At 34.6% G+C, this 17,753-nt stretch overlaps 1 protein-coding gene and 1 long non-coding RNA gene across 6 annotated transcripts in view; one reads left to right on the top strand and one right to left on the bottom strand.

The window, feature by feature from the left end:
• The window catches only part of Mp (collagen XV/XVIII-type protein multiplexin), a 303,083-nt gene extending 299,534 nt beyond the window's left edge, over positions 1 to 3,549 (bottom strand). For 2 of the 5 annotated variants that reach the window (XM_011067447.2, XM_087410342.1), the window contains exon 1: positions 898 to 3,548. In XM_011067447.2, the coding sequence (XP_011065749.2) occupies positions 898 to 908 (11 nt within the window). In that variant the 5' untranslated portion in view covers positions 909 to 3,548. Of the gene's footprint in view, positions 1 to 897 lie in introns of all 5 variants that reach the window. The other 3 variants (XM_087410339.1, XM_087410338.1, XM_087410340.1) reach the window with 3 other exon arrangements.
• A 5,227-nt stretch (positions 3,550 to 8,776) lies between these two features.
• LOC147908207 (uncharacterized) lies at positions 8,777 to 17,553 on the top strand. The gene is made up of 2 exons (XR_015546371.1): positions 8,777 to 12,297; positions 12,480 to 17,553. It is a non-coding gene; the product is annotated as an uncharacterized LOC147908207 (long non-coding RNA).
• Positions 17,554 to 17,753: the final 200 nt, after the last annotated feature.

Genomic DNA, 17,753 nt, shown 5'->3' with positions numbered 1-17,753 from the left:
TTTGCCATGAAAATTTAATCGCAAAGAGTTCATGATAGTCTATCACTTGAACGAGTATCTTACAATGATATTATAGGTTCATGCACGGAAAGAATGATTTTGCTAAAGTGCGTAAGAATTTAGAGTAGATACAGATTTTGTGAAGATAATTTTGTTAGACCATCAAAGTAATTAGAGTGAGGGTTATTTAATAATCTAACAGAATTCTTTTTTTAGACTAGAATTCTTTCATTATTTAGATTTGTGTCCAGCTAAATTTTTAGCTAGATGCACTTCAGCAAAACCATCTTTCCTGTGTATTATTAATTATCGAATTAAATACGACAAGGTGTGATGTCGCACACGTGGGAATTAGCAGTTTTCAAATTACGTTTTATTGAATTAATAACTAATAATATAATACAACCATGCATGTGCATTTCCCAGCAAGCTGACGTTATTTGTCGTCATTTTAACATCAAAATGCGTAGCTGTATAATTTTGTTAATTATTATTTTAATAAAAATTTTAATAAAAACCGTGAGCTTGCTTTGGTTGTGACATTCTCGTCTTTTTCACTTTAGTCTAATTATTTTCAGACATTCAAATCAATCGAACAAATTTTCGTTAATTTTACGACCGATTTAAACGCCCGCATCGACTACGCGTGAATTCGTTGAAACTTTACACGACACTGATCAACCCTTTCATCCCTAATAGAAGATCTCACGAGTCATCGAGCGTCAAAGGCTTGAGACCGGAGATCACTAAAGTGGCGTTTCCACTTCTCGGCCGAGCACGGCCTACCTGTGGCTCTCGTCTCTCGTTTACCCTCTAATTCACCTTCCGCTTAATTATCACCCTTAGCTAGATACCTCGCGTGAAACTGGCCCGTTTGCGTTCATAGTTTTCACTCACCTAAGCGGCATATTGAGTCATTCCATTGGCGTACAGATCGTAATAGTAGTCGCTAGCGGTCTCTCCTCGTCTCCAGAAATCGAAGGGATCGGTTGAAAACTTTCCCGATTAGCGATCGCAAAGAGGCCAATTTAATGTATTCTTCTTCTTTCCAAGCACTCGCGACAGCCGAGTTAAAGTTTTCGCGAATTATCGGGGAAAAATGCGAGTCGCGCCCTAAGATAAAATGACGCGTTCGACGGTGGCGCCAATTTCCAAGGTCGGATCGCAAGGTCACAGCCCTCTTCCGTACCAAGCCGGCCGGCGCGATCGGAAGTGGCGATCGTGTCGAATTCGCGCGCGTGCCCGTATCGAACGCGAGCTCTCGCTGCGCGTGCTTGCCACCCCCTGTCGTCCTGCGTCTCTTTCCCACTCTATCTCTTTTCTCTCTATCTCGAAGCCAAGATCCTTGTCACACGCGCACGGTGCCTCCACGATCCGCACCACGGTCCACCACTCACTGACAAGGGTCCCTTCGTGACACTTGCTACTTCCTTCTTGATTTTTCTCCCTCTCCCGCTGCTGACTGCTCTTCTCCTCTGCCGCCTCCGTTGCCGCTCTCTACGACGCGACGTCTCCGTCGCCGCTTCGACGCCTCGTGGTGCACGTCGCGACGCTAATCACCGTCGCTCGGAGCGACGTATCGACTTGAGACTGGATTACGTTACTGATTTCATCGAAGATGGGAACCGACACTCGTGTTACGTACTTCTGTTTTCCCACGTTGCCTCACCGTGATCACGACTCACCCGTACCGATGATTACGTCCAGGCGGTTGCCGGCTGTCCCAGATCGACCGATGTCGTCACGTGGCTCAAGAGGAAATTGTTACTCCGAGAAACCGATGACAGAGCCGGAGTGTCACGTGGCGGTGATGCACGATGACGCCGATATATCGTGTTGACACTCGCGGTCGATTGCGAACTCCGCGCTGGTACGCGTCTCCGTTACGGATGACTGCTTGACTGTTTCTCCAATCCTCTCCGTTTACCTACGTTCTCTCGTGGCAATCACTTCGGGTTCCTTTCTTCTCTCTCAGCGTGTCGATACTTGGTGACGGAGAACAATGACCTGCGCGAGTGATACCTGCTCTCTTAGGCTCCGCAATTATTATCGCGACACTTGTCGCTGATATTTTGTTATACACCGAGAATAATCCGAAGAGACTTCTTTTTCTGAATCGTCGAGATGACGTTATCCGCTTTTATCTATCGCGTGTTCTTCTCCTTGCGAAGTTCTCACGCGATCCACTCTTTGGGATCGTTTTAAACTGGCGTCAATGGTTCCCTCTTTCTTTCTGTTTTTTTTTTAATCGTCAAATATCGTTTCTTTGTCTTTTCCTTTCTCGGTTTGCCAACCGTTCTTACCTTGGACTCTCGGAGTGGTCGCGCGGCGGATCATGGAATTCCGTGCGACAAAGCGCGAGAAGAATCGCGAGTGAGCACCGGTGCGAACGATCGCGCCGACACGATGGAACAACAGGCCGGGACCGATGGCGGCTGATTCAAATTCGCTCCCCACGTGGCGGCGACGGCGTCGTCCCCGAGACTGCCGCCGGTACGACGCCCGGCGCCGGTCAGTGCGTCGCCATCTCACGGCCCGGCAGCCAACCGGCTCTACCGCCGTGAATCCTCTTGAAAAACGTCGCCGTCAGCATCGAAACTTGATGCAACCGGTCCTTGAAATAAGTATAGAGCCATCCCTAATTTCACATGCACGTGTAGGCCAATGCGAATCCACAATCCTCCTACACATTCGCGACGAACGCTTATTTTGTGCAAGGATCGGGTAACTGCTTGGTGGTATCAAATGCTAATTTCAGAGATAGCCGATACTATGAAATAAACGCGTTGAGAATAAGCCAACGGTATAATAATCAAGGTTACGAGAACGATTGCAAAACGATTGTAAGTTCTATGCTGGAACTTACTGGAATGTGGCTCGATGGTTTCAAAGAGTTAGTGTTTGATGGAAATAACGAGGGAAAAATTATGAAAGACTATTGCGCAGATAAAGAATTCTAGCGAGGCAAACTTCATGAGTGCGCAAATAGAGAAATAGATTGCGAAATTCTCTCAATTACATCCAAGTTTACTGTAGGATTAATTGCCACGATAATTAAGGAAAAAGCCACGCGAGAGATGATTTCTAATCTTTCTTTATTTTAACACGTTATTATACGATATAGCAAAAAAATACTATAATAAATATACAAGATGAAATATACGATGCCCGAATATATTAATCGCATCTACGCAAACTTTGACGATGAGGAAGGTGTATATGTCAACGTTAGCGTGCTGATACTGCCCGCATCAATTTGGAGGATGTACCATCAGATCCGCCGCAATGTCAAGGATTTATCATCCGAATTACATTCGTATGGTCTGTAATACGATCTAAGATCCAGGTCATGTTCGTAAAGCAAATCTTAATGTGGATCACTTCTGAAGATGTATCCTATTCTCTGAACCGATATTGCGTGATGTATGTCAATTTAGATTGAGATTATTTCATAGAATATTACTATAATAATAGCAATTAAAAGCAACTAAAAGATTATTTAACTATTAATAAATATAAAATAAATATATGCATATATATGAAGTAGATATTTAGTCGAAATGATTTTATTCGTTAAAGTTGTACACATGATTGTAAAATTATTAAAAACCTTTTGATATCTATTTCATTAAAAATACAATTCTTTTTCACTTTAACTTTTACTTTAACTTTTTACTTTTAATAATCCTGATAATTTTCAATAATTTTAATAATTCTTTTATTATCTATAACAGTATTTATATGCATTATTAACTACTTTAATAAAAATAATAATTATAATACTAAGTTGATATTTTTTTTATAATGGAAATTTTTATATATTCTTTATAATGGAAATAAAATCTCAAATCTCAATTAGGAATTCTTGATAGCAGTCGATTTGAAAGAAACAATTCAATAGTATTATCTTTTCAAACTCTTCATATAATACACAATTTTTTATTACAATTTTATTACAATATTATTAAAATGCTCGGTGCGTACATGTGAAAAGACAATGTTACAAAAGAATCGATTTTTTTTAAGAAAGATATTTAAAAAAATTTTTTTTTACTTTTTGAGTATGATGAAATTATTAAACAGTTCATAGTATTTAGGGAACACCTCAAAAATTGAACAAGAACATGAAAATATTCTTGGATAAATATAGTACCATGTTCGTGCTCAATTTTTTAAGTGTTCTCTGAATGCTACGAACTTTTTAATAATTTTATCGTATTCAGGAAGTCGAAATCTAGATATATAAAATACTGTTTCTTTTACTTATATCCTTTTAACAAAATCGTTGTATGTTTAGTAAAATGACAAATAGAAAATAAACACACACACACAACACACACACACACAAATAAATGGTTGTTTAATTTATACTTATTTTTATACAAAAAATTTATAATTTTTATAAATATTCATTAGATATTTTAGATATTCGTTAGATATTTTAGATATTTATTAGTTATATCGCATTTAGTACATGAATTCGCTTGTAAAGATTGTAGTAATTAATCATTTTCGTGGAACTCATCAATAAATGTCGATAGAAGACGTAGATGCGTCGAAGCAAAAAAAAATAACCCGCGTTTATGTCAATAATCAACGATTGTATATTCGTTTATAGCTCAACATTTTTACATAATAATCGCAAGTCTATAACGGGACGTGCTTTCGCTCAGCTGACCCTCCTCCATTCATCCGCTTCGTCCATTCATTCTTATACTCGTACAATGAACCATGACATTTGCATCGCTGCAACACAGTTCACGACCTCTTTCGCCCATACAGTCTCTGATGTAATGAGACTGGCTATTTTAGGACCATCTACGAAACATTTCATAATCGTACGTCTTCTTGTCGAAACGTCCGCGAGAAACTCTCTAAATAAATATACTTCTACGTTTTATGTTAAGACTGCGATGGTACTATTATTGATCTTCAGGTCTTATAATTTAAAAACTTTAGCATTCGGGCGATATTACCTGCATCGGTCAAGATAGAAAATAATGGCGTGCTTTAATCCTAGACACACACACGCACACACATACACACACACATTGAATTTTTATAAATAAAAGGAAGAGTCTTTTATAGAAAACTTTTTATTTATTAAACATCGAAGAGGTCAAGGATTAAACATTAAGAGTTAAACATTGAAAAGGAACAATAAGAAATTATAGCATTTGATCACTAGAAAACGTTAAGAAGAGCCTTGAAGAAATTGATTACATAACAGAATGAAAAGTATGATTTTGTAACATCCTGCACGTGTGCGCTCTCAGAACATATCTTCGAACGCGAGATAAACGTACATATCCTCTTTTCTTTTTAAGAAAGACTTAATGTTCTGGCATTTAAGAGCTTCGCGAAGAGCTTCTACCAGTTTGTAGCCGCGAAGAAAGACCCACAGCTGTTTGAGATTCGATTGACGGATGATTATTATTATGATAATCATCATAGAAAAAGGATAAAAGGACTAACATAACTGAATATTGGGTACAGAGCGTTAATGCCTTAACGCACATTGATATTCGAATTTTTTTATCTCGTTGCTTCATCTGCATACTCAGTAGAAAGTGCTTCCCGCATCTACGCTGTTCTTGCGCCGGCCGTGGCATGCCCCGCTAGTTAACGCGATAACAAAATGATCAGGCGTAAATCACCGTTTAATCGGCCTGACTGAAACCAGTTTTCTTTCAAAAGATACCTCTGACGTTGATACTTTAAAAGGAGACCGACGCGCCAATGCTTGTCCTGCTTATCTCATATCCTGTCGTCATATAATTAAGATTGATTAATGTGATAGAAATACTGACATATAAAAATTGACATATATATCTAAACCTCAACGTGTATATCAAATAATATGCAGATGCTGTGCATAACGTTAAGCATTGATATATATAAAAGATTATTGTTAATTCCAAAACATTAAACATCTCTATGTTGCTGCTCGATGAATTTTTTGTAATAAGCATACTTCAAAAATATTGTTCGGATTTAATTTATCAAAAATAATCAAACACAAATAATTTAATTGTGTAACAATTTTGATTTCTCTTTATATGCATACTTAAAAAGAAACCAGAACTTTTATAAAATACATAAATATTGCGACTGTATAAAAATTTTGATTTTTTTGTATCTGCAAGTATGCGTGTAAAAATCAAAATTTGTACGATCGGATTATTTATGTTTGTATTTTGGATAAATCTCTCAGTTCGAAACAATATTTTTATAATATTGATGTTTATTGATCTATAGAGCGTCAGACGCAGCTATCTACATATTATTTTACGAAAAGAACAATTGAAATATCTAAAAATTGATTCCTACCGCTGGCTCGAGTAGCCTATTATCTTAAATATTATTATCTTAATATAATTTGAATTTTATATTTATTAGGACCCCTGTATTATTATTTTAATTATTTTTTAGATATTTCAGCAAAATCATTCTTTATTTTTTCCGTATTGGTATACAAATAATATTCTTCTATAGTATTCGATGCTTATTACAAAAAAATACCGCGAGCAACAATATAGATGTTTGTCGCTTTGAAATCAACAATAATACAATTGAAGTACAATAAAAGCCAGATGTTGATAGCCATTTGAGGATTACGGCTCTCAAAGTATCTCCAGCGGTAACCCCAACAATTGCCCATTCGCGCAATTCCCGAAAAACCAATTGCGCGCCCATATAGCGAATGCGGGGAATTAATTTGGCGCCAGATCCAACACGGTCATTTTGCGCTAGCTGGCACGTTATTGGCGCGATGGTATTCACAGACTCGTTTTACTACCTGACGTATAAAGTAATTTCGCGATCGGCGGATGTGTTGTGCCGCAGCGAATCACGTTATATCGTCGCGTAAATTTTACCGATACATTCGCGAGCGAGCGAGAAAACTCGCGGCACGACACCTTAGTAGCGGTTACCCTTCAAGAAAACATCGCGGCGACACGAGTACAAAAGAGTATATCGTCGAGCTGTTAATTGAAATTGTAAAGTAGCCGAGCCGGCGACGAAGCCATTCCCGCATTTACGTCCGTTTCGCAGTAATTTAACGGGAGATTTCAGCGAGAGGCGTCGCTGGAGAACGTTCGCTGGTCGCGGGGTGACGACCGCGGTGAATAACGACGTGGGACAAAGTGTCGCGCGCAGGTGCGCGCCAAGAATCTCTGAAAATGCGGGAAAAGCGAAGGGACGGTGGGAGGTCGGAGCAATTTGTTTGGATCCGAGATGCAGGTGAGATTAACCCTTCGCCGGCGTGTCGGGAAATTATTACGCTGTCACTTTGAACGGCGTCGATCGAGCGAATGTCGCGCGACAAAATTCTTATAAACGCGAGAAAGGTAGGTAAAATGCCTCTGAGAGATGATTAAAAAGCTGAAACACAGCGGAGTTGACGTTCAATATTAGTTTATGCGTCTCTCTATACTATTAAGTTTATAATGTCAAATTATATCCAATTTAAGCAATTTTTAATCGTTTCTATGTAGATCATCACTGCTTCTATTTAATATGCCATTAATTTTATCAAAACAATGGAAGTAAACAATTTCAAATACAAATGTAAATAGATAAATATTTAATTTAATTTTGAATCCATAAATGAATATCTAGTTAACGATCCTTATCGCTATCCTCGTATCGCAATTATTTCTGCAACAATTCATATATGCGGAAAAGAGGATTTTGCTTAAATATCTAAAAATTTAGCTAGATACAGATCTAAAAATAATTTTGTTAAATCATTAAAATAATTACAGGACGTTCTAATTAGTTACTAGAATGTTAAAACTATTTGCATCATTGCTCGTCATAGAGATTTCTACGTAATCCAACAAAATTATTTTCAAACTGTATCTAGATAAATTTTTAGATTTATAGCAAAACAAAAAATTATTCTTTTTGTATAGAACTTAAAATCTTAGCGCATGTACAAACTTACAGCGATTAGAAGACATTGACAGAATATTATTTAGTTACAGTTTGAGAGAGAAAAGGAAAAGATATTTGATTACACGAGCAGTTACTTCTTAGTAGACTCGTCGCGAATGGTCGAAGTCCATTTATTAGTTGAGCGGACAAGATCGTTACAGAGGTAAACTTTCGCGAGGAAGAAGTTTCCAGCCGAACAACGCACGCTCGCTCGGCCGTTTGGAGAGATTTGCACTTAGGCAACTTATTAACCCGGTTTAATCGTGCCCCGTCGAGTCAAACTCTCTGATTGGTGCTGGATGACGTCGGCATGCTGTTTAATCCTTGCACGAAGTCACGAACTAATTTCACGAACTACATTTACAACGTCGTCTCAGTATGCCCAAGATCAGGATGGATTAAAGAACTGCAGCATATCTCTTCTGCGTAAGGATCGATTAAGGTGCGCCTTACATATTTTCATAACCGAGAATGAAATATTCAAGTGTACTCAAGTTATTTTTTGCTCATTTCTTTTTTTCAACGTTTATAATATTCTTTAAATTTAAAATGCTGCTTGTTTTATACATACATAAAAACACACACACACACACACACACATACATATGTGTATATTACCATTACATCCGAATGCAATAATAATAATAATAATAATAATAATAGGATTAGATATATGTTTTAGAATTAAACCTAATACATACAGTAAATAATATGGACCACAGAATATTCCATGATTAATAATGCATTGACTAATAATATTAATTACTATTTGATTGAAGATATTAATTATTCTGTATGATTCTTATTTATTCTTCCTTTATATTTTTTATATTTATTCTCGCTTTATATTTTTTATAAGAAATAATATTTATATATTTTTATTACATATTTAATTACATATACATATTTAATTATAAAAAAAACAATTACAATATTCTCTATGCAAATAACTTTTTTTAAATGTTATAGAGAATATTGTAATTGTTTTTTTTATGGTTGACTTGTACAGCTTATAAATACCTAATTATTATTTAAATACATTAGAAAGGATGATAAATAATGAAATAATAAAAAATATAATTAAGTAAAATATATTAAAATTAAATTTAAAATCTAACATTTCTGAAATGTTTTGTAAATTATTTATTGTTAAAAGAAAGAGTGGTCGGTAATATGCAGTGATACGATATGTTGAGCGCCACTAGATAGCATTCTTTATCTCTTGGAACTTTGTAGCAATGTACAGAAAAGTACTTTGTCGGTAAAATACGTTTCTTTATTTAGTAATTTATTTCTTGATATTTTTCCGTGAATCTATGTATATTTTGTCATAAATATTTTATTAAATTGCATAGATGGAAAATTTTTTTATATATAAACTTTAAGCAAAATATATTTAAATAATTTTTATTTTATAAGGCATCACAATCAAATTAATGATTTGACCTTTTTTGTTTTAATCCTAGGACATTATAGTTTTTACATATATTTTAATAATATTTTTATGGATGTAGATTTTATACATTTTTCGATATTATACAAAATTTTATTTCTATAATATTCCAAGATTTAAATTGATTTTAGATGTGTGTTTTGCATTGAAATCACTGTAATATATATCTTATTTATTCTTGTCGCTGTTTTATTTATTTTAGTTGGATGAATAGAGAATGAATATCATAAAAACATTATATTAATATGATATTAATTATATTGTATATTATAATTATATAATAAAATTGTCATAATTTACGAATATTAAAACTTCTTAATTAAAGTGTTGAACATTTGTTACTTATAAACACTGCAAAGGAATATTATATTTGTGAAAAATTATTATATTTTAATTTATTTCAAGTTTATTGAATTGAGGGGTTAAACCAATTTTAATAAAATATTATTTTAATTTCAAAAATTTGTTTATACGATCATAATGCTGTAAACTTAATCACCGACGGTCGGTTATGTCAGCCATTCTCTCAAATATTTCGAATCTATCGGACCCAGATATACTTTAGTGTGCTACATTCGGAAATATACCAATGGCTACAGATGATATCTTATCGATATGCGTATACTCTTTTACTCAACAGATGCCACATTCTGATTCCTACCTGTGTAATATTCTTCCAGAGATGACTGAACGTATATACATATATATATAAACATTTGATGAACCAATTAAAAGAAAAAATTTTACAAACTGACCAATTAAAAAACGCTTCAAAGCGTTTGCAGCATCGCGTTGACCGTATTGCGTTTGACCTTAGCTTAAACTCTACTATATCCGCATAATTATACACATTTATACGCATAAATTTTTGTGTATGCGTGTATAATAAACAATTGAGGAAAAACAAACTATGATATAATTTAATCTAAAGCTTATAACATAAGATACTTTTTTGCTTGCATGCTATTGTGTTAGTGATCTTGCTGCTGAAAATTATATACCTACTGTATACCTACGTTGCCAGTATATTGTATAATCTATATTTTTATGATAGATTACTTATTCGTATACTTCCGTTAAATATTTTTGGTCAAACAAATTTTAGCAGCCAGCACGTAAACTCGCGTCTAAATGTGCAATTTCACGAATAAAAAGCTGGCGTTTTACCTCCTTTTTATCAATTTTCGTCAAAATGGCGAATCCAGCGAATAAACGCTCAAAGTTCGGCACTATCTAACTATGAGCGAGAAGCAACGCTGACTCTAGCTATGACCCACTTGATTGGCCAAATATTTTGAAGCATTTTTTGATTGGTCAATTTTTTGAATTGTTCAATGCTCCTTTATTCATGGCACAATGAGAGTAACTTCGCCTGCGAAATTTCGCTCCGTGAAAAGGAGACGGTAGCTTTAGCTTTTCAACGCTGGATTTGAATTGTAACGGAGTGAGGATAAACGCTAGCTTTTCTTTGCTCACATGAAAAAACAGTGAGCGTGGCATAGCGGCAGCGCATGAAACTGCTAAGCCAAAGCACAGCAGCATTTAAAGTCTTGTTGTCTCGCTCTTGGGATTTCCATCTTCATGGTGGAATCTGGATTTATATTCTACAATCCTATGTGCTAGAAATTGATCCGAGATCTCGGGCAGAGAAAGAATTAACACATCACATTTGAATTAAATAAAGCTAACTAACTTAAGCTTTATATAATTGTATCTTATCTATTAGGGGTTTGCATTAAAAGCCACTGTTCACGTTTAGATGGCAGTAACTGCGTATGCTATGGTCAGAGACATCTGCTACTTATATCATTTTTAAATGTGAACATTTCCTACTAAAATTCAGTCAACAGATCATCCTTGTTTACATATGTGCTTTTCTATAACTGAATTAAAATGGAACGTGATAAGTTGTTTTTCCGATGTGTACTTTTACACTATTTTGATTTGAAAAAAAGTGCAGCTGAAACTCATCGATTGCTTGCGGAAATTTATGGTGAATCTGCTCCATCGGAAACATGTAGAGACTGGTTTCGACGATTCAAAAGTGGTAATTGTGACGTTCACGACAAACAACGAACAGGTCAACCGAAGATGAACAACTGCAAGCTCTATTGGAAGAAAATTCAGCTCAAACACTCAAAGAATTGTTTCAACAATGACTGAAAGTCGATAAATCAACTATTTTTCGACGTTTACAAGCTATGGGAAAGATTCAGAAAGAAGGAAAATGGCAGCCACATGAATTGACCGAAAATGCCATTGCCAACCATTTAAACATCTCAATTTCTTTGCTTGCAAAGCATAACAAGAAGAGTTTCTTGTGGCGTATCGTGACCGGCGATGAAAAATGGATCTTTTTCAATAACCCAAAACGCAAAGAATCATGGGTTGATCCTGGCCAACCATCAATATCGACTCCAAAGCGAAATATCCACGGTCACAAAGCAATGCTCTGTATTTGGTGGGATAGTGTCGTGTATTATGAGCTGCTTAAACCGAACGAAACAATCACCACCGAGCGTTATCAACAACAATTGGAACGTTTGATAATTTGATGCAAAAACGATCATCAATTGCATCAAATCGTCGAAAGGTGATTTTACTCCATGATAACGCTCGGCCGCATATTGCTATAGCCGTGAAACAAACACTGATAGATCTCGAATGGGAGATTCTCCCGCACCCAGCGTATTCTCCGGACTTAGCACCAAGCGATTATCATCTGTTCCGATCGATGCAACATGCTCTAGAAGATACACACTTCCATAATTATAGCGAAGTCGAAAATTGGGTTGCTGAATGGATTGACTCAAAAGACAGACTATTCTTTCGTCGTGGAATTCAACTTCTGCCTGAAAAGTGGCAAAAAGTCATAGCTTCCGAGGGAAAATACTTTGATTGAGGTATTCATATATTTTGTTATTGAAATAAGTGCTCAAATATAAAGAAAAAACAACGGCTTTTAATACAAACCCCTAATATTTAAGGAACATTAGTTCCAAGATTTTACTCTCATACATTTTAAGATAACATAAGTCAAAGAAATGTCCTGCTGTCGTTAAAATTGATCGCTTCGTATATATAGGTCTTCCACGTCTCCGTGCCATAACCGACGCGTTGGGCATCAGGAAATTAATGATTCTAAGTGGCATTCTTTCCCGGCTGAACCCATCATGAGTACACATGCGCTGCGTTTACACACGTGTCCGACATACGCACAAACAGTTGCTAATTACTCAGCGCCGATCGCATCTATTCAAGCTCGGCTGTTTATGGAACCCACAGTCTCGGTCACAGCGAGCTATGTGCATCTCACGTAGGTAACTATGCCCTGTTGCTTGTGCATACAACGCAAATAAAATTCACCCTTCGTCACACATATAAATCAGTAGTCACGAGTAGTTCGAGCGTTGCATTCATGCGCTATCTCGGGAGTAAAATTACTGAAATGATTGCAAAAAATATGTAGGTAAAGCTGACTCTTATTAAGTTACACATCGTGGTTGATTAAATCTTGGTTTGCATTGGCACGATTTGATTATCGATTCCAATTATTAAGACGAAAAAAAACTAGATTGAAGAAAATCAAATAAAATAAAGAGAAATGAAGAAAGAAATAATAATAAAATTATTAACTTAAAATAACAATGAAACATCAAAAATCAACTTTTATCATTCCATTTTTTATTTCCAACGATCCATATATTTTAGAATAAAAACTGAAATATTAAAAACTAAGTTTTTTTTATTACTTCTTTATGGTTCCAACTCGCTGAAATAGATTCATTATTGGAATCTCTTACAAAGTCAAAGAAAATAGATTTTTAATATTTCAATTATTATTTTATAGTTAAATGAATTAAATGCTGATTCGACTGAAATATATGATAAGATTTATTATTGGAATAAAACAAATAATCAAAGAAAATTGATTTTTAATGTTTCATAATAATATATTAATTCAATCAAGTAATGGTTTATTTGAATAAACGAATCAATTATAGCAAAAAGCATTAAAGCCAACGCTGGTTCTTATTACGAATATTTTTGAGATTGACAAGGAAATGTAATAACGAATTATATAAACATTTTGTATTTAAACAATATTGAAGATGACCTAGTAATGGTCGATATGTCTATTATACACTGAGTGCAAATGATTTTGTTATAGGAACAAATCAAGGGAAAGCAAATGTGATATTTGTTAAAAAAAACCGATCAATTTATTACGATTGCAAATTAATTCGTCAATGTAACAAATAATCAATAGTATCTCTAGCAAATAAGAGGCTCATATATATAAAAGTCATAGACGATTGCAGGATCCCAAACCATAAGAAATTAACCAATTCTAATCAAGTATTCTCCCTACTGTGCTTGGTCGGTTTTCTATGACTTAAGACTTCACGATCATCTACGAATTCTATATAAACGAGCCTAAAGTTTATCTAAAAGATAGGTTAGATTCTATATGGTTTGGTTCTGTTACTAATAATTAGTTGGAATAGCAGACTAGCAGCAAATACAACAAAATTTATTGTACATATTTACCGATCATCGTTAAAGGTTGGTAGCTTATCAAATTAACAAAATCCTTTCTCTCAGTATAATTTGTTATGAATAAACAACTTTAAAATATTCGCAATAAGAATTAGCGTTGGCTTTAATGTTTTTTCTATAATTGATTGATTTAATGTTTCAATTTTTACGTTATAATTAGACGAATTAAATGCCGATCCAGCTATAACATCATAAAATTTATTATTATATAAATTTATTATTATATAAAAAGAAGTAATGAAAAAGTAGATTTTTAATGTTTTTTATGTTATAATTAAATGCTGATTTGGCTGAAATATACGATAAGACAACAGAATCCTACGGAATTCAAGATTAAACGATTCTGCTACAAAACTAAACTCGCGTTTACGTATCATATTTAGATAAACCATTTATATAACCAGTTTATTTTGCGGTCGCAAGCACAGACTCCAGTGTCACCGGGACAGGTCGCGATAAATTACGCGGTATATACGCTGTCGGATATCATTACCGCAATTACGCCAGTTCATCGCAACTTGCAACACGCTCGTTTCCGCTCCGCGTTCACCGCGCCCGCGAGTCACGTGTGGGCAGGTGGCGCCCGCATAATCGCGACGGAAAAAATGCAGTCGCCGCAGAAGTGAGCAACGAGAAGCCGGCAAGAGAGCTCGGGATGGAGGCCGCCAGGCTAACGAAAGAAATTTAATTGGAAGTTCCTTTTATTTCGCCTTTACTTCTCCTCCTTCCACCCCCCCCCCCTCCTCCTTCTCGGTCTCTCCTCCGCAGATCGTTCTTTCCTCACCGCCCTTCGTCCTTCGCGCCTTTCATCCTCGATGCGCGCCTCCGTTAAATTGCAACCTCGTGTCCCGTATCTTCGGTGCGGATAACATCGCGTGATTAAGACCAGCACTCCGCACTCCGTAGGACAGCGCTGTATCTTCTGCCTCGCCCATCCTGCGGATTCGCGATGCAGATCGGATGCGCCAGTTTTTGAAACTTGCATAACGAGATACCGTCATCCGTTCCATGTGCAAAGTTAAAAATAACTTTGTATTTGAGGATAGTCTTCCAATCTGTCAAGCATGATTTTACTCGAAAAAGAGTTATTTTATTTGCAAAGTATTTTTAAGCTTTTATTTCTTGTTTCCTGTATCTTGTTTCCTTTTTCTTTTTATTCTCTTTTACATTCCCTCTCTCTCTCTCTCTCTCTCTCTCTCTCTCTCTCTCTCTCTCTCTCTCTCTCTCTCTCTCCTTCTTCTTTTTGTCTCTATGGTTCGATTTTACATATGTCGTTTACGATGCTATGTCATTTAATCATCTTTCATATTTTTTACCTTTTCCTGCGTACAATATTGCACAAAAGCAACGTGCAACATGATTACGTATTACGCGATTTAGTTCAAAAGGGATCGATTATTTTGTGCACCTGCGGAACGAAGCGTAACTAACGCGCCTACTGAGAAAGTGGCATAATCTTTAAAACTGAATATAAAGCATAAGCGAAACCAACGTTTAACGTTTGTCTCTATGGTATTTACGCTTGGTTTGGTTGATCTACATTGAATAAATATATAATATCAATAATAAAAAGTAATAAAATTTACGAAAAAAAGAAATATAAAATCTGCTTGCATTTCTTACAGACATATTTTAATTATTATTTTATTTAATTCCAACAATTCGTAACTTTAAACAATGCAGAAAAATAGACTACCAAAGTATTGTTTCTTTTGTTTTATTAATTAATAAATAATTTGAAAACGAATTATGCATAACGAAAAACGGAATGGGTTTTGTTCACAGCTATGATAAATTGTAATAATGTGCAGAAATAATATGATTCAATTTCTCTCTGAAAGAAGATAATTTTTAATATATTTCAGTATATTCGATATATTTGAAAATAGAAATATTTTTTAGTAGAAATATTTACATTAATAATTATTATAACGTAAATATTTCTATTCAAAGTTACAAGAATTTTTTTGTGTAGTTCTTGCTTCTGACGTTAATCGAAATAGTAGTAGTAATAATAATAATAAATAAACAGAAGCGTTAAGAAATCGAATATTTTCTTCAATGACCTATATATTAAATTTCAAGATGTTGCATAGTATTTAATTATTAAGCAAATGTTTAAAACAAAATATCGCATTTTTGCTTATATTTTTATTTATTTAAAAAGGTCAGATGTAACTGTTAATACAATATGATTTTTCGAATTTCTATCTATTTTTATCACTTTATTCAGAACTGCAGAACCGCTGGTGGAATGTTCTCTTTGTTCCTTTGCGTTATGAATGTCTTGCGTACTACACCGCACCATATGTTCTTCCTGGCACTCGCTTCTTAATGTACTCTTTCGAAGTTTTCGAACACCTCGCCGTGTACACCTCGGTACAAGAAGATTGCGGGAAAGGGTGAATCGTCGATTTTATGCACCTGTGAAACGAAGCGCGACTACTAATGTGTAGATTCCACTGTGCAGGAGACATGCTTTAATTTACGAAATTAATAGCGAAATTTGTTGGGGAGAAAGCACGGATTAAACTGCAACTAGCGAATCGTATAGTGCGTAAAACATAGATCTATGAAAATTAAAAACGGTGACAACTTTCCTTGAAAAACTTGTAAAAAATAAAATTACGTATTATTTATAAATAAAATGATATATTAGGTGTTGGAATTAATTCGTAGCGTTTTACAAGTGATGGGAAGTACTTTCATTAATGTATTTTTTAATGCTCATGTGAAATAAATAACATTCTTTCATTAAAAAACGCTACGAATTAATTCCAACACCTAATATATATAAGTAATACATATAAAAATTATATGATTATATTGCATAAAATTATGTGTTTTTACAAAAATTAGGTTTTTTTTATTTCTAATTGTATAAATATATCGTTATAAAAAAGACGGAAAATTACACACATAATAATAATAATATAGTTTTTATATGTAGAATATACATATTACATAAAATGATAGTAATATCACCTATATCATATTATATGTATTTCGTATAACATATTGATAATATAAAGAAAATTTTATTAAGAAAATCCGTTGGCTAATTATTAAATATTTCTAATGAACTTCAATTTACTTTTACAAGTTATTTAATTACTATAAAGAAGAATAATTTTATTTTTACGTTATATTATAACTTCACATACGTACACTGAGAAAAAAGTTACCGATTCAAAAAAATATTAATTGATTCATTTAAATGTAGCGGTCATGGGATATCAAGCAAATATTTGTTAATTTAAACAAATAATATTTTAAATTAAAATTTTGTTGACTCGTGTATATTTAGCCTAAATATATAAATATTTGAACTAAATAATTACTACGATAATTAAACATATTTAGTCAAGTTAACAACTTTTTTCTCAGCGTATGTACTACATGGGCTGAAAAGTCCTGGGATTTTTCAATAGGTGGCGCCACTAGAAAATGAACATGATTCATTTCGAGAGGTTTATCTGTCACTAGTTTATGTATGAAGTTTCATGACATTTCGTTTATTTATTTACAAGCTACAGTCGTTTACAGTCGTTACAGACGTAAGTGACGTTACTTTCGCCTTCGTCAAAAAAATGGAAAAATAGGAATATCGCATCTTGATCAAACATTGTTTTTTGATGGGAAAAACTTCTGAACAATTATTGAAATGGTTGCAGAAATGTTATCCCACATCTGCTCCTTCGAGAACAACAGTTTAGTGAATTTAAAATGTCGTACAAGCACCGAAGACGCACCTCGCTCTGGAAGGCCAAAAAGAGGCTACGAATGCGGAAATCGCAAA

This window comes from Acromyrmex echinatior, chromosome 10 (genome assembly GCF_024713525.1).
Source record: "Acromyrmex echinatior isolate Ae372 chromosome 10, ASM2471352v2, whole genome shotgun sequence".
NCBI classification, from domain to species: domain Eukaryota; kingdom Metazoa; phylum Arthropoda; class Insecta; order Hymenoptera; family Formicidae; genus Acromyrmex; species Acromyrmex echinatior.
This window is presented reverse-complemented; position numbering and strand designations above follow the sequence as displayed.